Below are 19206 nucleotides of genomic sequence, written 5' to 3' on the forward strand. Positions count from 1 at the left end.
ATGCACTCTGAAGAATTTAATTAAAATTATTTTTCCACTGAATCTTGTTACATTGGCCACAAGATGGCACTAAAGGAAAAGTTCTGTCTGCTAAAATCTAAAGTCAGTATAAATAAGGCAAGCCAAATTTAAAATTATACAATTTTAGAGTTGAGAGCAAGTTGTTCACTTTACAGATGAGGAAAGAGACCCTGAGAGTTTAAGAGGAATTTGCCTATTCAATTGATTCATTCATTTATTTTTAAATTACTTATTTGCTCCATCCCCTATCTCCTGCTTATTCTTAAGACATTCGATTCAGTAGAAACAGGTAAATTACATCTTTAAATACAGGAATCAAGGATGATTAGAAGAGCAACTTCCATGACATTCACGTCAGCTAAACCGGTGGTCAAAGTAGAGACTGTGCATGTTGGTACAAGGGAGGAGGATGGTATAAGATCATCCACTTGGGTACAGAAAATATATGAAAACTTCTTTCATAATTATTTTTATGTTAAATAAATTGTCTTTACCAATACTTAAATATAGGTTAGCATTGATATTCCTACTCAAGAGCATGTCAGAGATCTACCTGCCATATGCAGCTCCTTAGGAGACCTGAGGGAGATCTCAGTGTGCCACAGGGTAGAAAGGTGACAGTGGCTCTAACCCATTAATAACTGTGTGTTGTGGTGTTGCAATTTACAAATGCCCACGTAAGTGGACCATCAGATTATATTGTGTACTATTAAGTAAACCAATGCTCACAAAACACACAAATAGCTTTTAAAATATTTCAACAAAAACAAATTAAGGATAATACCAATTTAAACATAAAAGAACAGCAAGAAAATGGCACAAATCACACATCTTCTAACACTAGATTTTTGTTAACCACTTTAAAGAGGTGAAATCAATGTCAGTTTTATCAGATGACAGTCAAAATTAATTGCAAAACTTTCTACAAGACTATTTGAATTGTAGTTTTAATAAACCTCTCCTCAAAGATATATTAACTCCAAAATGATATGCACAAATAATTGAAAAATAAATCAGACTATATGAATGGGGACAAGTGCTCAAATTTATTTACAGGTATGTGTTACCAAGAAAGTTAGACTACTTATACAAGCCAACAGCGGACTTGATTGTCCTGATTAGTCAAATCACTCACAATCCCAGAGTCAGTCTGAATATGGAAAATAATTTCGCTATTGTGCTTTAGCTTCTAAGTGCATCAGACATTTTATACAATCTAGTAGATAAAAAGCATGGGTAACTTACTGTTTTTGTTCCTTGACCTTTGATTTTTCCCCTTTCTCATACGCCTTTCTCCTTGTTACAGGGGAAGGCTCTGGTAGCTTTTTTTCTGATACAGATGACTGTCTGGAACTAAGAGAGAGAAAGGTTCTATAATCATCTAATTTTAAATACATACATATAACTTTGGCAGATAGTCAACCTAAATTTTTAATAGATTAATAACTGGAACTTGAGAAAGATTATTTGGAAATAAGAAATAGAACTAGGAAAGGAAAATATCACATGAGTTATTTTAATTAATGGGAGCTTGATAGCTATATATTTAATTTTTAAATTGGCAATTTTGTCAAATACATACATGCCCATTATCTTTGAATGTAAACATCAATGCTATACTGCCAAATAGCTAAAATAATTTTTTAATTTTAAACATTAAGTGTTTAAGTTTGATTAGAATTGCTTCAGTTGAAGAAAAAATGTCTTTACAGTTTTGCAAGAACAAAAATATTAGAATATCAGAATATGAGAAACAATGAGATTAAATGAATTAATATTTACACAGTCACAAAAGAATACTACAGGTAATCACAAAAAACTACAATCATTTTACTTACCTGGTATTTAGGTATTAGTTAGCTATATCTATTTTAGTACTAAAAATATTTTTGTTTTATTATAGACTTTAAATGTTCAATAGTGGCTATGTAATTAACAATTTAAGACTGATTTTTGTGTACAGTGGTAATGAATTTTAATCGAAAAAAATGAATTTTTTGCTATCCTTGACTAGTTTTATTAATAAGGAAAAAAACCACTAAGGAATTAGCAAGCAGGATCCCCAGAATGGGCTTACAATGACTCCTATTTTAAAGTGAAAACTAAACATAATTAAACTTCATGTGCCTGATTTTTCTAATTAGAGGAAATCACATTTTAGAAGTTCTGCATCATTTAAATCATAAGGCCCACTTGAGTAAATTCTTTTACTTTATGCAATGGAAGTCATGTAGTAATGGGATATAAGAGTTACTGCACCAAGCACATGACCAACTTTTAAATTTGTACAGAATTACACAAGCATCTTAATTTATGAAAACTTGATAATAAGTCACGTGAAGAGACAGTGTCTAAAAGACATTTTCTACAACCTGTCATGAATGATACATTTTTAAAATGAAAAACAAAAGGGCAAAAAGAAGGTATTACCTGAATTCTGGATTCCAGGTCATAGATTTAGTCTTGAAGTTCCAAAAGTCTCTATTCATCTGATAGACTAAATGCTGAACACATAGGAGTCTCTAAAATCTGTTCTCAGTTCTATATCACTACCTTCACCAAAAGCATTTCTTCTACTGTTATCTTATCAAAAAAGCACTGAAGCCATAAGCTATACTGGTTAGCAATCTCTAAGAGCAAATCTAATAGTTAATTACATAAGTCACCTCAAGCACATGCAAGATAGTTCTGTCATTAAAACTAACTTTGGAACTAAAGGTAGCAGATGGGCTTACTGAATGGAAGACAGTGAAAATATCTTTATAAGATGAAGAAAGTTATGGGAAACAGATGTTCACGTTAGGGTGGGGAGTTTGTTATATTTTATTATTTACAGAGTCATATAGTATGAACCATTTTTTGGCAATATTTCCCAATGCAATGATGTGTTCATTCAATAGATCATTTGCTAGATCACATGTGAGAGTTAGTTTGGAAAAAAGCCATTAAAAATCTTTACCAGTGAATGACTCATGTAATTTTAATATAACTAACAAAACACACACACACACACACATACACACACACACACAAACACACACTGGCCTGTGTAGGGAAATCTTTGTTCTCAAGATAATAATGAAAAATTTCTAAATAAGATTTGTTTTGAATGGAATGTTTTTTGTTAAGATTACCATAGAGAGGAGAGGTAATATTTCCTCCTTCAAACCTTTAATAATACAATATTTATACTTTGTGTGTACACTCATCCCAGACATGCAATGTGCTTCAAGGCAAAGAATTAGGAAAATTCAAAATGTATTATTTGTAACTGATATTTGTATTTTTCTTTAAAAGTGTCAGCAAAGGTTTACTATCTTGACCAGGCTCTTAGAACTAGGATATAATGTTATTTAGAGTAAATTTAAGAATTTTTAAAGCTTCTGCTTTATATAATGGTTTTATAGGTATAACTTTAATCTAGTTTAGGTGTTTCTAAATAAATTTTGTCTGTAATTCACAACTCAGCCTTTATAAAAATTATAATCTTTAAGAAAGACACTAAAACTTAGAAATAAGACAAAGCAATTCAACAAAGAACATCTCATTTAAATTATTTTGAATGTCCAAATATTAGGAGACACAACACCTAACAGAAATTACTTTGAAAACTAGAGATCTTATTTACATAAATTTTTAAAAATAGAAATAAGAAATTAGCAACATGCATTTAAAAAAAAAAAAAAAGCCAAAAGAAAGGAAGTTAGTGTAGCTGGGCCAGACTTACATGCTGCCTATCTTAGAAGGGAAGCCAGATGGGGGAGGGAGCTCTTTTTCCCTAGCAGAAGTACTTGTCTCTGTATTCATTCCAATCTCTTGCCCTTCTGCAACAGGTGTAAGAGGGCCAGGCAAGGAGGCATCTCCTGTACTAGTGTCTGAAGCTAGTTCACTGCTATCTGCATACAGCAATTCCATTTGAGTAGTGGTTCTCCTTCGGGCCTAGTCAGAGAATGGAAGGAAAAACAATCATGTGCAAATTTTCACAGGGAAGATGATTAGGCGATACTTAATATTAGTTTGAAATAGGTAAAACATTTAGCGTGTCTTTTCCTAGCAAGTGTGTCAAACATAACACGTAAGATAGTGACAAGCCAGAGCTACAGCCAGATAAGACCTTTAGAGGCCATAATAATAGCCAACGTTTCTATTGTATGCCAGAAATTGTTCTAAATACTTTACTATATTAGTATATACTATCATTATCCCAATTCACAGATGAGAGAACTGAGGCACAGAGAAACTAAAAGTCCAAAGTCACACAGCTAATAAGTGGCAAAGCCAGATTCAAAACCAGGCAATCTGCCTCCAATATTATTGTGCTATCCTGCCATTCATCACCAGCTCCCTCAACATATCATTAAAAAAAAAAAAAAGAAAGAAAGAAAGAAAGAAGAAAGAAATTAAACCAAAAGATAGTTGCAGGGACATTCAACTAAATTCTGATGTTTCCCAGGCTTAGATGATTTATTTAATATAAATTTTAATTTCATTTTACTATCAATTTTTACATCTGTTTCTCCTTTTTTATGACCCTGCCCCCCTGATGCTTTAACTGGGTGTTTAATCTGCCTGCTGGATATCTACTACCAGTCCATACCAGCTTTTGGCAGCATGGTGAGGCAGGTGAAGGTTATTTTCCTAGAATCTAAATTTACCATAAGCATTCCCTTCCATACTCCTGAAAAACCAATGGGACTACCTTGTTGTTAATGCTTAGAGTTGGCTGCTATCGCTAATGTATTAACAGATAATCAAGGTGTTTACCAGATTAGAAACCTCTAAAGGGCAGACAACCTGTTTTATTCAACTTTGTATCCCCTGCATTTAACATAGTGCTGGTAAATACCTATTTAATATATATACTCAACTTCACTTTTTCAATGAGTGAAAAATAAATAATATGAGAACCTTTTAGGCATCTTTGCAGCTCAAAAGGAGTGGTAGATAATACTAGAAAACTTTTGGAAAGAGAAAGCCCTGCAGGCCAACCTTTTACCCTGTCAGTTCTCCCTACTGCAAATTGAGTCATTTTCTTGGTAATTCCGAACCACAGTGGTTTTTTTTAGGAGATGACCTTTAGGCTACCACTTCACATTTCTCTCTGGTTTTCACAAGGCCTGAAAGACCAAGTTACCTTAGGAGATTCTCTCCTCCACTTAAGACTGGATCCAAACTATACTACAATGTTTTCTTTGAGTTTGGGTAACTTCTACTTAGTCAATTAGAATAATAAAACACAAACCACATGTCACCAAGCCAGTAGCTCAAGGACCATACATAAAGACTGGGGACGTTTTTCAGTTGGCTAGCCCAGTATTTTAAAGATAAGAAAATTCTCCATTAAAATCCATATTTAAAGCTTCTCTTTAAGAAGTTGAGGATCTGGTAGCCTTAGGCCCATATTCCATCATGGCAAAAATAAGCAGTAGTTGAGTGATGGCTATTTGCTTTAGATGGAGCATGTCCACTTCAGGTAATCATAATGATCCCTATTAATTACCTTACATCCAGCCAAATTACTCATTTATATTACCTGGCTAACCACTGTGGGCCTTAAATCCATCCTGTCCATTAGCACAGTACTATTCTTTTGAGTCCTGATTTCATACATTCATTCAACAAATATTTACTAAGCACTGCAAGAATTCTTTGTTTTCAAACATATTTAGTTAGTTAATTCATCTAGTATCAAATGTTACCAACACTCAATCTGACATATACCATGTGTTTCTTACTCATTTAACAGTACGTATCCTTTATTTTTTTAAGCTTCACAAATATACATTATAGCATCAATTTTCAATACAAAACGATGATTAAGAGTTGGCCTATTCAAACCACTTCAAGACATAGTTAGAGAAAATAAATATAGAATACTTAAGGACATACTAGAATGTTAAAATTTCAAAAATCTCCTGTCAATCTAAATTATTTTTAAGGATTGTTTCCCATAATCATATCTTATCTAGTAGAAAAAGTACAAGAATACAGTAAATTACAAGTTCCACAAAGGAGCAATTTTTCAATATAATTTTTTTTCAAGGGGGAATATGATAAAGAACTAAATTTCTTACACATGAAATCTTTGGTAAAAGCATGCCTACTTGCTGACCTATTAAGAGTCAAACCTGAGGCCTATGTGATTAATAGTTACAATAAAGAACAGCAGAAAAAATGTTTACCTGGTATTTTCAATTCTCCTTACCTTGTTTTTAGGTTTCACTTCACCACAAAGCTTCATAAGGTCTGAAGAGAGTGAGCTATGTGCAAATAAGTAATTAACCACATGATTAAAAGGGAACTTATAGAAAACTGTATGTCCTCTAATGAGTACAAGTATGGAAAAAAATTTATACGCCTACAGAAAACACAGAAAGACAATATTTAAAATCAAAACAAACTAATTAAAATAGTCTATTTTCCTTCCTTAAATATCCCAGTATTTTTATTTTAAAGTTTTTGATGGTTAAACATTACTTAGTTTGGCTTCCATATTACTGTTTCTAGTTCTCTTCACTTAGCCATAAAATCCAAAATTATTTGTTTTATGGTAATTCTTTGATGCACAGGATAAAAGTATTAAAAATATTACAGAAATAAATCAAATCTATTAAGTTTCTAAAGCCTCTCTTACCTTCCTTCTGATCCTGGGCTGTTTAAAGGTAGATCCTCATCAGTGCTGTCCTCTATATTTTCTAAAAAAATGTCCAAAATGTAAGTATTATCCACATGTCACAATTTGAATGATGACTGTAATCCCTATGCTATAATAAGCATCAGCCCAAGTTCTCTCAATATGGGCACTTTGGTTTTAGTAACTGAATCAAATTAGAAATGTAAAAAAATATTTCTAAGAAACTCCTTTTATTATATGTCCTAGGATGAGAAAAATATGTTCAAAATAGGAAAGCTATTAGTTGAATGATAAAACAAAGAACAGCATTCACAGGATGGAAATGAGATCATGTATTTATCAGAGTATGTATAATTATTTATATATTTTTCAGAGTATGTATTTATCCCACACCATCCATTTATCCCATGTATGAAAAACCACTAAGTAAAACACAAGATTAAAGTAAATGCTGCATGCGCTCCCTTTAATGTACTAAGCCAACTTCAAAAACTACATAGGTATAAACATAGTTGTTGTACTTTATCAGTATTCCAACTTATATATTTTCCTTTATTTTTATTTTTGTTTTCAAGTAGAGAGAGAGCATGTTTGTGTGTGAAGGTATTCAGGAGTTACATATCAGCATGCAGCTCATTCACATATACATAAAAGACTAAAACTACAGGTTTCCATGCAACAGTTTTGTAGATAAATACAAACAAACCACTGCTATTTCAGAACAACTGTAGAACACTAATGAAAAGAGAGGAAAAAGCAAACATATAAAACTAGTAGGAAGTCAGTAAATAAAACAGCCACTGAAAGTAAATTATTTAAAATGTCAGTGAGCCCCTAACACAGGTGCAAGTTTTCAAAACTTATACATTTTATTATAAAGCCATTCCACAAAACTAAGGGCAATATTATCAACAGTGTATACGTTGGGGACTTCCCTCGTGGTCCAGTGGTAAAAAATCTGCCTTCCAATGCAGGGGATGTGGGTTTGATCCCTGGTCAGGGAACTAAGATCCCACATGCCGCAGGGCAACTAAGCCCGTGCGCCACAACTACCAAGCTCGTGCGCCTCAACAAGAGAGCCTGCCTGCCGCAAACTATAGAGCTCATGTGCTCTGGAACCCAGGCACCACAACTACAGAGCCCACGTGCCCTGGAGCCCGTGTGCCACAACTAGAGAGAGAAAACCCACACACCACAACTAGAGAAGCCCAGGCGCTGCAACTAGAGAGAAACCCAAGCAGACCGTGCACTGTAATGAAAAGATCACTTGTGCCTCAACAAAGATCCCGTGTGCTGCAACTAAGACCCGATGCAGCCAAAAAAAAAAAGGAAAATAAATAAATAAAATATTAAAAAATAATTATATATATGTCAATGAAAAATATACAGCATTCATCCCCCTCTAACTTTTACTTTTATATCATACAGGTGGATTATGCTCATAAATCAACTAATTCCTTTCTCAGATGCTCCCATTCTTCCTCACTGTTTAGCAGACACTTCAATAGAAATTCAGTAATACTTGATAGCATTATCTTAAATGGAGCCCATCTAGGACCCACACAAAGGGAGTTTACTTTCTGAAATGAGCAAAATGGTGGTCTTGAAGGCAATGTGTATCTCAAAGCCCACGCTTGCAGGCTGGAAGATGTGTTTCACAGAAAGGATAATTGAGTGCTAAGGTGACTGAATTAGTCAATAACATAGAAAATGTAAAGAAATGACAAATCTAGTCTTTATTTTGCCATGTATAAAAGCAGGCTAAGATTGACTAGTAATTTTTTTGTAGGGAGTGATGAAAAAAGTTGGTATATTAAACATCATATGAGTGCTCAGTAAAAACTACTTAGCTCCTGCATATGCATATATGCCTTATTTAGAGATAATTACAGTTTGACATAACCAATCTAGCCAAAGGATACAACCCTCCACCCAGACATTCACCAAATTAGACACCTCTTCAGGACTGAGCTTTGTCTGTAGCACTACAGCCATCTGGGCAGCAGGACATGCCATCACCTCACTGCTCTACTCTCAACTCTAAGAACATAATTCCAGCCCAACACCAGCTTCTTTTCTCATCACTGAGCATTAAAGCTAAAAGCAGAGAGTTAAAACTGCGAAATGCTTTAAAGTTCATACATATCGGTACACAGCTGCATAATCTCACATCACTAGAAGTTAACAAAACAGTTACTATTAAAGTCATTTTTAAAGTTTATATAGGTATACAGATATGTATATATGTATGTATATGTGTATGTGTGTGTGTGTGTGTATATATATATATATATATATATATATATATATATATATATAGTGTACGGAAAAGAGTTAACATAGCAGCCCAGAGACTACTATCCTTAGAAAGGCCTCCTTGCAAGGTTGGACTTCACCTGTCATCTGAAACTTGGCTCTCAGAGTATCCCTAGTCATCAGCTAACTAGTGAGGGAAGTGCATTATACCTAGAACATTTGTGCAAACAATATGGCTTATGCTGAGAACTCCTGCTTTCCTTCTGGAGTCTGAAATTCTGGTATATACTAGACAAAGCGTGCCTATGTGACTAGTTCCCAGTAAAAACCTCAGGTGCTAAGTGTTTAATGGACTTCCTTGGGTGTAAACTATGCACACATGTTGTTGCATTTTCATTCCAGGGGGAAAAGTGCATTCTGTGTGATGTTTCCTGGGAGGGAGAGAGCATAAGGCAGCCTGGACATGGATTCCTCCTGACTCCATCTGCATCATTTTCCTTTACAATCTTGTTGTGTATCCTTCATACATTGCTTTCATGAATCTTTGCCATGAATATAACTAAATGCTGAGCCCCCTGAGTCTTCTAGCAAATCTCCAAACATAGGGAAAGATCCTAGGAACACCAATATAGGTAGGGAAAAAAGAAGGGGAAAATAAAGATGTTCTTCAAAGGCTATAACAATACAAGCCTATTAGCATGGAGTACCGGCCTTTGCTCCCCCTCTAGCCTTATGTTCATCATCCTATACCACATACTTGTTGCTCCAGAGCACCAACCTGTTTGAAGTCCTCATGCATACAATATTTTGGCTAAATGTCCAACTTTTAACTTACTCCCTGCTCAGAGTGACTCTTCTGCCTAGCCCCTTTCTACCTTGTCTCTTGCCTGGCTAAATCTTTTTCTTCATTTATGTTTCAGCTCAAATTTCACCCCCTCCAGAAGGCCTTCATCAACTCCTTCATTCTTGTTGGGTAGCCCCATTCTGTGTTCCCATGATTCCCTGTACATATCTCAATCTCTGCCCTCTCTGCAATGTATCATAATCTGTTCATGGTCTGTCACCCTCAGCAAGGTATCAAGTCCATGAGGGCAAGATTCTGTGTCTTATTTATCTTTGAATCCTAGCACCCAGCCCAAAGTTGAGATAAATTGAAACTAAATAAATATTTTTTAAAGCAATGAATATAATATGACCGTCTAGTTTCTGTGTATTTAATTTCCATGTTTTCCTCCTTCTGTGCTTTTCTTCCAAGCACCTCTGGTCTAGATTATGGCCTTAGGGAAAATTTATGCCATGAGTCACAGGTTATATCAGCTGAATGTCTTTCCCCTCTCTGCTTTTGACCCTTCTTTAAGCTACAGATAATTGAAAGTTGTTTGAAAGCTGTGAAAAAGTAACAATGCACATCAAATAGCAGTTTAATATTTTCTGCGCTAAAGGACATCAAAGAGGGCATTGCATTTTTCTTCCAAGTTAAAAGAGCTAATGGACTTAAATAAGAATTTACTTATTACTATAAATTGAGCCACTAAGATGAAGAAGAACAAAGAAAAGTCAGAGGAGGAGGAGGGGGAGAAGAACAAGAGGAAGGAGGAGGAAGAGGAAAAGAAACATGCTTAGTAACACATGGAATGGCAAAAATTCTGGTTATAATTCAGAAATTTGGGCAGCCTAACATGGTTCCTTAATATAACCAATCCTTTTTCTACCTGTCTTTGTTACAGCTTGAACAGGATAAAAGATGTAGCCTGTCTATATCTGTATTATGGAATTGATCTCAAGGAGATACTATTTTGAGATTTAACACACAGGGTAAACGTCTAAAAAAATCAAATAGGGCTTCCCTGGTGGCGCAGTGGTTGAGAGTCCATCTGCCGATGCAGGGGACATGGGTTCGTGCCCCGGTCCAGGAAGATCCCACATGCCGTGGAACGGCTAGGCCCGTGGGCCATGACTGCTGAGCCTGCGCGTCCGGAGCCTGTGCTCCGCAATGGGAGAGGCCACAACAGTGAGAGGCCCGCGTACCGCAAAAAAAAAAAAAAAAAAAAAATCAAATAGCTCATGTATTTTATTTGCATCGTTTAAAATAAATTCAGATTCATAGGTTATGTTTACTTTAATAACCCAGAGAGGAAATTACATTTAATCTTTCAGTTACATTCCTCTCCATCAAGTATAAGTATTAGAAAATTTTGACAGCTGCGTCATTAGAAAGAAAAAGTTAAGATCAGATTTTGAAATAATTTTAAATAAAAACTGCTCCAAAATAATCATTCAGGAAAATTGCAAGTAATAAAATTACACTGATACTCCTGATCCTTCATGTATATAACCACTAGGAGTATAGATATTACTCATGAGTGGGTGTAGTTCACATGAATGTTGTAGTGGCAAGGGAAAATGTCGAAAATCTCAATACTCAGTGATATCTAAAGCTCTAACTTGAAAATATTATAATTATAAATAATGTTTTAATCTGTTCATATAAAATCCTTTGGATAGTTTTATTCAATTTACAATATTAAAATATACGTGGCTTAATTTTATAAAACTTAAGAACAGCTGAGAATCTAGGAAATATAAACCAAAGACAAATATATATAAAAGATAAATAACACTGAAAGTTATTTATGAGGGTAAAACAACAGATTCAAGTTAACAGATAGATTTAAAAATTAAAAAGGAATATATGTTCCATTTTTTCCTACAAGAAAGAGGGGCTTATGAAATTGGAACCAAATCTGGAGTTCAAATAATAAAATAGAAAAATTAACATACTTCTTTAAACATCTAAGAACTTAAAAATCAGAAAATGTGTAAGAAAGACAAAAGACTTAGTATGTTTGTGGTCACAGATACATTTCATAAAAGATCATGCAAAAACCAGCTCGCTGTCAATAAAAAATTTTTAAATAAGATGTACCACAATTAGTGTACATGAACAATTAGTAATTCATGCAGCTGTAGGGTACACAGAAAGCTAAACATACTTACCTAATGGTATGCTATCTAGATCTGTGTAAATAACAGCAAAAAGGAAACAAAAAGCAATACTCCAATCAAAACAAATCCAATGTTAAGAACTCTCATATAAAACAAGATTATGTATCATTTATAAGATATGTAGAATAGATGCCATAGCAAACACTTATAAATTTATTTTTTAAGGCAGTTAGATATATAAAGTAATGAAACTTGGTTAATACTTTAAGTAATTTAAACAACCAATTCAGAAGCATGGTTGATCTTATTTATTCATAAAAACTAATTGCTTAATAATGCTAAGTAAGCCTTTTTAAGTTGCTAATCATTTATTGCAATGACAATAATTACATCCCCCAAAATTTATACATGCAAATTAAAGCAGGAATAATTATCAAAAGCATAAATATAGCATCTATTCAGTCAAGCTATAGGGAAAAAAGGTAGTGTATAGCATACTCAAAGAGCAAAGTTACCATGCAATTTATTTAACTAAAATTTAATCCAAATTACCTTGTAAAGCATGACCTAGTAAAGCATCTAGCTCAGGATTTAATTCTGCTTTCTCTTTCAACATATGGAATAAGAGCTGGTTTTGTGTAGCACTGGTTATTTCCGTTTGTTTAAGCCGACCTTCAAGTACTTTAATTTGAGCCTCTTTCTGGGCAGCCTGAAGACCCTATAACACCCCCCCCCAAAAAAAATTATCTTAGATCATACAAAACAGAATCTACCACACAAAGATCTGTATCATATAGCAAATGCATATGATGTATGGACTTTGACATTAAATAGATCTCGATTCATCCCAGCTCCTGCACTTGCAAGCTCACTGACCCTGAGCAAGTTACCTTATCTTCCCAATTCTCAGTTTCCAAATATTCAAATGATATGAATAATTCTTACTTCCTTCCACATTGTGAGGATTAAGTGAGAGAACAAACCATTAAAGGTCTAGCACAGTCTCAACGTGGGAAAAAAGGTGAGTCAGAAATTATCACCTTTAACATTTAGGCAGAAGTTTCTGAAGATAAGGAGAGTGCAACTGTATTTTTTCCTTTCTGATTTTTTTTTTTTGAGCACCCTAAGAGATTTTTCTTGATTTTTCTTTTAACTTTTTCTTTGTTAAAGTGAAAAAGAAATTATTTATTCTTTAAGTTGTTTACCTGTTCTAATACACAAGCACAATAGATGAGAAGCTAATGGAATTGATGTAAATACTGTTGAGTTTTCTTAACTCTAAGGAAAGGTAAAAGGAACACTTTCTATTTAAAAAGAATCGTCCTCCTTATTACAAAGGAAAGGGCCACTAGGGAAAGATAAGCAAAATTGCAATGAATTAACCAAAGCTTAGGTTTTCAATAATAGTGTAGTTAGAATTTACCTTATTGATGCCCATTGACAGGAAGTGATCTAGCAGGTATCTGGCTTCTGTAAGTGTACAAGCATTAATGACTGCAGTGACATCCAACGTTTCTCCTTCTTCCTACATCAAACCAACATATAATGTATCCTTACCTTGAGCTGAACGTATTTAACAGAGACAAAGCCATTGTTTCATGCATTTATATGATTTTATTGGATTAGCAAATGTGACTCCTCAGAAAAGTATAAAATATGATCCCTACTCCAAGAAACATATGGTCTAGTTTAAAAGACAAGACATTTGAGCAGTTAAGAACTCAAGGTTGATTAATAAATTATAGGTCTTGTGTAAACAATAATAATATCACAAAATACGCACAGAAATGGAAAGCAGGCAGGGTGTGGTATACATGCAAAACCTAAGAATCACATTAAACCATAGATAGAAAATCTCTTCATATAAAAATTGAAAGTGTTTTTAATGACGAAAAATACAAAAATACTTCTTATTAAGTCATTAAACATTTTTTTAGTTACAAACCTTTGCTTCTTCCATCTGCATGATGTTGGCTTGACATTCAGAAATACTGTCATTGATATAATCTATATTAGCAGTTAATGACTCCATCTCCTCATTGATGGTAACCACATTTTTATCTCCCTCTCCATTTTCCTTGACTATCTTTTCCCTTCTTTTTGAAAGTTTCTCTCGTCTTTTTGTGAGTTCTTCCCTTTGCTATTGAGAAAACAGATTGGATTTTAAGAAATTATTTTCATCTAGGACCTTGAGAATATTATGCCAAATGAAATGAGTTAACAGAAGGACAAATACTGCAGGATTACACTTATATGAGGAAACTAAAATAGTCACACTCATAGAAGCAGTAAATAGAATGATGGCTACCAAGGGCTGGGGGGAGGAGGAAATGGGATCTGCTGTTCAGTGGATATAAAGTTTCAGTTATGCAAGATGAGTAAGTTATAGAACTCTTCTTTACAACATTGTGCTTATAGCTAACAACATTGTGCTGTACATTTAAAAATGTGTTAAGAGGGTAGCTCTCATGGTATCTGATCTTACCACAATTAAAAAAAAAGAAATGGAGATAGCCTCTTCCACCAGAGGGCAGAGAGCAGAAGCAAGAAGAACTACAATCCTGCAGCCTGTGGAACAAAAACCACAATCACAGAAAGACAGACAAGATGAAAAGCAGAGGGCTATGTACCAGATGAAGGAACAAGATAAAACCACAGAAAACCAACTAAATGAAGTGGAGATAGGCAACCTTCCACAAAAAGAATTCAGAATAATGATAGTGAAGATGATCCAGGACCTCGGAAAAACAATGGAGGCAAAGAGCGAGAAGATGCAAGAAATGTTTAACAAAGAACTAGAAGAATTAAAGAACAAACAAACAGAGATGAACAATACAATAACTGAAATGAAAACTACACTAGAAGGAATGAATAGCAGAATAACTGAAGCAGAAGAACAGATAAGTGACCTGGAAGAAAAAATGGTGGACTTCACTGCTGTGGAACAGAATAAAGAAAAAAGAATGAAAAGAAATGAAGACAACCTAAGAGACTTTTGGAACAACATTAAATGCAACAACATTCACATTATAGGGGTCCAAGAAGGAGAAGAGAGAGAGAAAGGACCACAGAAAATATTTGAAGAGATTATAGTCAAAAACTTCCCTAATGTGGGAAAGGAAATAGCTATCCAAGTCCAGGTGCACAGAGAGTCCCATACAGGATAAACCCAAGGAAAAACACACCAAGACACACAGTAATCAAACTGGCAAAAATTAAAGACAAAGAAAAAGTACTGAAAGCAGCAAGGGAAAACCAACAAATAACATACAAGGGAACTCCCATAAGGTTAACAGCTGATTTCTCAGCAGCAACTACAAGCCAAAAGGGGGTGGCATGATATACTTAAAGTGAGGAAAGGGAAGAACCTACAACCAAGATTACTCTACATGGCAAGGATCTCATTCAGATTCGATGGAGAAATCAAAAGCTTTACAGACAAGCAAAAGCTAAGAGAATTCAGCACCACAAAACCAGCTCTACCACAAATGCTAAAGGAACTTCTCTAAGTGGGAAAGACAAGACAAGAAAAGGACCTACAAAAACAAACCAAAAACAATTAAGAAAATGATCATAGGAACATACATATCGATAATTACCTTAAACGTGAATGGATTAAATGCTCCAACCAAAAGACACAGGCTTGCTGAATGGATACAAAAACAAGACCTATATGTATGCTGTCTACAAGAGACCCACTTGAGATTTAGGGACACATACAGACTGAAAGTGAGGGGATGGAAAAAGATATTCCAAGCAAATGGAAATAAAAAGAAAGTTGGAGTAGCAATAATCGTATCAGATAAAATAGACTTTAAAATAAAGAATGTTACAATAGACAAGGAAGGACACTACATAATGGTCAAGGGATCAATCCAAGAAGAAGATATAACAATTATAAATATACATGCACCCAACATAGGAGCACCTCAATACATAAGGCAACTGCTAACAGCTATAAAAGAGGAAATCAACAGTAACACAATAATAGTGGGGGATTTTAACACCTCACTTACACCAATGGAGAGATCATCCAAAATGAAAACAAAAAAGGAAAGAGAAGCTTTAAATTACACAATAGACCAGACAGATTTAACTGATATTTATAGGACATTCCATCCAAAAACAGCAGATTAAATTTTCTTCTCAAGTGTGCACAGAACATTCTCCAGGATAGATCACATCTTGGGTCACAAGTCAAGCCTCACTAAATTTAAGAAAATTGAAATCATATCAAGCATCTTTTCTGACCACAACACTACGAGATTAGAAATGAATAACAGGGAAAAAAAAGTAAAAAACACAAACACATGGAGGCTAAACAATACATTACTAAATAACCAAGAGATCACTGAAGAAATCAAAGAGGAAATCAAAAAATACCTAGAGACAAATGACAATGAAAACACAACAATCCAAAACCTATGGGATGCAGCAAAAGCAGTTCTAAGAGGGAAGTTTATAGCTATACAAGCCTACCTCAAGAAACAAGAAAAATCTCAAGTAAGCAATCTAACCTTACACCTAAAGGAACTAGAGCAAAAAGAACAAACAAAACACAAAGTTAGCAGAAGGAAAGAAATCATAAAGATCAGAGCAGAAATCAATGGAATGAAACAAAGAGAACAATAGCAAAGATCAATAAAACTAAAAGCTGGTTCTTTGGGAAGATAAACAAAATTGATAAACCATTAGCCAGACTCATCAAGAAAAAGAGGGAGAGGACTCAAATCAATAAAATTAGAAATGAAGAAGGAGAAGTTACAACAGACACTGCAGAAATACAAAGCATCCTAAGAGACTACTACATGCAACTCTATGCCAATAAAATGGACAACCTGGAAGAAATGGACAAATTCTTAGAAAGGTATACCTTGCCAAGACTGAACCAGGAAGAAAGAGAAAATATGAACAGACCAATCACAACTAATGAAATTGAAACTGTGATTAAAAAATCTTCCAACAGGGCTTCCCTGGTGGTGCAGTGGTTGAGAGTCCGCCTGCCGATGCAGGGGACACAGGTTCGTGCCCCGGTCTGGGAAGATCCCACATGCCGCAGAGCGGCTGGGGCCGTGAGCCATGGCCACGGAGCCTGTGTGTCCGGATCCTGTGCTCCACAATGGGAGAGGCCACAACAGTGAGAGGACCGTGTACTGCAAAAAAAAAAAAAAAAAAAAACTTCTAACAAACAAAAGTTCAGGACCACATGGCTTCACAGGTGAATTCTATCAAACATTTAGAGAAGAGTTAACATCCATCCTTCTCAAACACTTCCAAAAAATTGCAGAGGAAGGAACACTCCCAAAATCATTCTATGAGGGCACCAACACCCTGATATCAAAACCAGACAAAGATACTACAAAAAAAGAAAATTACAGACCAATATCACTGATGAATATAGATGCAAAAATCCTCAACAAAATACTTGCAAACAGAATCCAACAACACATTAAAAGGAGCATACACCATGATCAAGTGGGATTTATCTCAGTGGTGCAAGGATTCTTCAATATACGCAAATCAATCAATGTGATACACCATATTAACAAATTGAAGAAGAAAAACCATATGATCATCTCAATAGATGCAGAAAAAAGCTTTTGACAAAATTCAACACCCATTTATGATAAAAACTCTCCAGAAAGTGGGCATAGAGGGAACGTACCTCAACATAATAAAGGCCATATACGAGAAACCAACAGCAAATATCATTTTCAATGGTGAAAAACTGAAAGCATTTCCTCTAAGATCAGGAACAAGACAAGGATGTCCACTCTCACCACTATTATTCAACATAGTTTTGGAAGTCCTAGCCATGGCAATCAGAGAAGAAAAAGAAATAAAAGTAATACAAATTGGAAAAGAAGAAGTAAAACTGTCACTGTTTGCAGATGACATGATACTATACATACAGAATCCTAAAAATGCCACCAGAAAACTCCTAGAGCTAATCAATGAATTTGGTAAAGTTTCAGGATACAAAATTAATGCACAGAAATCTCTTCCATTCCTATATGCTAATGATGAATAATCTGAAAGAGAAATTAAGGAAACAATCCCATTTATCATTGCAACAAAAAGAATAAAATACCTAGGAATATACCTACCTAGGGAGACAAAAGACCTGTATGCAGAAAACTATAAGACACTGATGAAAGAAATTAAAGATGATACCAACAGATGGAGAGATATACCATGTTCTTGGATTGGAAGAATCAATATTGTGAAAATGACTATACTACCCAAAGCAATCTACAGATTCAATGCAATCCCTATCAAATTACCAATGGCATTTTTTTACAGAACTAGAACAAAGAATATTAATAGTTGTATGGAGACACAAAAGACCCTGAATAGCCAAAGCAGTCTTGAGGGAAAAAAACGGAGCGGGAAGAATCAGACTCCTTGACTTCAGACTATACTACAAAGCTACAGTAATCAAGACCAAATGGTAGTGGCACAAAAACAGAAACATAGATCAATGGAACAAGATAGAAAGCCCAGAGATAAACCCACGAGCCCATGGTCAACTAATCTATGACAACGGAGGCAAGGATATAAAATGGTGAAAAGACAGTCTCTTCAATAAGTGGCACTGGGAAAACTGGACAGCTACACGTAAAAGAATGAAATTAGAACACTCCCTAACCATACACAAAAATAAACTCAAAATGGCTTAGAGACCTAAATGTAAGACTGGACACTATAAAACTCTTAGAGGAAAACAGAGGAAGAACACTCTTTGACATAAATCACAGCAACATCTTTTTTGATCCACTTCCTAGAGTAATGGAAATAAAAACAAAAATAAACGAATGGGACCTAATGAAACTTAAAAGCTTTTGCACAGGGCTTCCCTGGTGGCGCAGTGGTTAAGAGTCTGCCTGCCGATGCAGGGGACACAGGTTCTTGCCCCGGTCTGGGAAAATCCCACATGCCACAGAGCGGCTTGGCCCGTGAGCCATGGCCACTGAGCCTGCATGTCCAGAGCCTGTGCTCTGAAACGGGAGAGGCCACAACAGTGAGAGGCCCATGTACTGCAAAAAAAAAAAAAAAAAAAAAAAAAAAAAAAAAAAAAAAAAAGCTTTTGCACAGCAAAGGAAACCATAAACAAGACGAAAAGACAGCCCTCAGAATGGGAGAAAATATTTGCAAACGAATCAACGGGCAAAGGATTAATCTCCAAAATATATAAAGAGCTCATGCAGCTCAATATTAAAGAAAGAAACAACCCAATCCAAAAATGGGCAGAAGACCTAAACAGATATTTCTCCAAAGAAGACATACAGATGGCCAAGAAGCACATGAAAAGCTGATCAACATCACTAATTATTAGAGAAATGCAAATC

The 19206-nt window shown here is 34.9% G+C and overlaps 1 protein-coding gene across 1 annotated transcript in view; it reads right to left on the bottom strand.

Moving 5' to 3' along the window:
* The window catches only part of KIF21A (kinesin family member 21A), a gene marked incomplete at both ends in the record, with an annotated part of 166022 nt that overhangs the window by 20716 nt on the left and 126100 nt on the right, over nucleotides 1-19206 (bottom strand). The window contains 8 exons of the mRNA XM_079715363.1: nucleotides 1267-1374; nucleotides 3749-3960; nucleotides 6227-6281; nucleotides 6656-6716; nucleotides 11909-11929; nucleotides 12410-12575; nucleotides 13281-13382; nucleotides 13803-13997. Coding sequence (XP_079571489.1) covers nucleotides 1267-1374; nucleotides 3749-3960; nucleotides 6227-6281; nucleotides 6656-6716; nucleotides 11909-11929; nucleotides 12410-12575; nucleotides 13281-13382; nucleotides 13803-13997 — 920 coding nt within the window. The remainder of the gene's footprint in view (nucleotides 1-1266; nucleotides 1375-3748; nucleotides 3961-6226; nucleotides 6282-6655; nucleotides 6717-11908; nucleotides 11930-12409; nucleotides 12576-13280; nucleotides 13383-13802; nucleotides 13998-19206) is intronic.

Source organism: Hyperoodon ampullatus (assembly GCF_949752795.1).
Source record: "Hyperoodon ampullatus genome assembly, chromosome: 11".
Taxonomy (NCBI): domain Eukaryota; kingdom Metazoa; phylum Chordata; class Mammalia; order Artiodactyla; family Ziphiidae; genus Hyperoodon; species Hyperoodon ampullatus.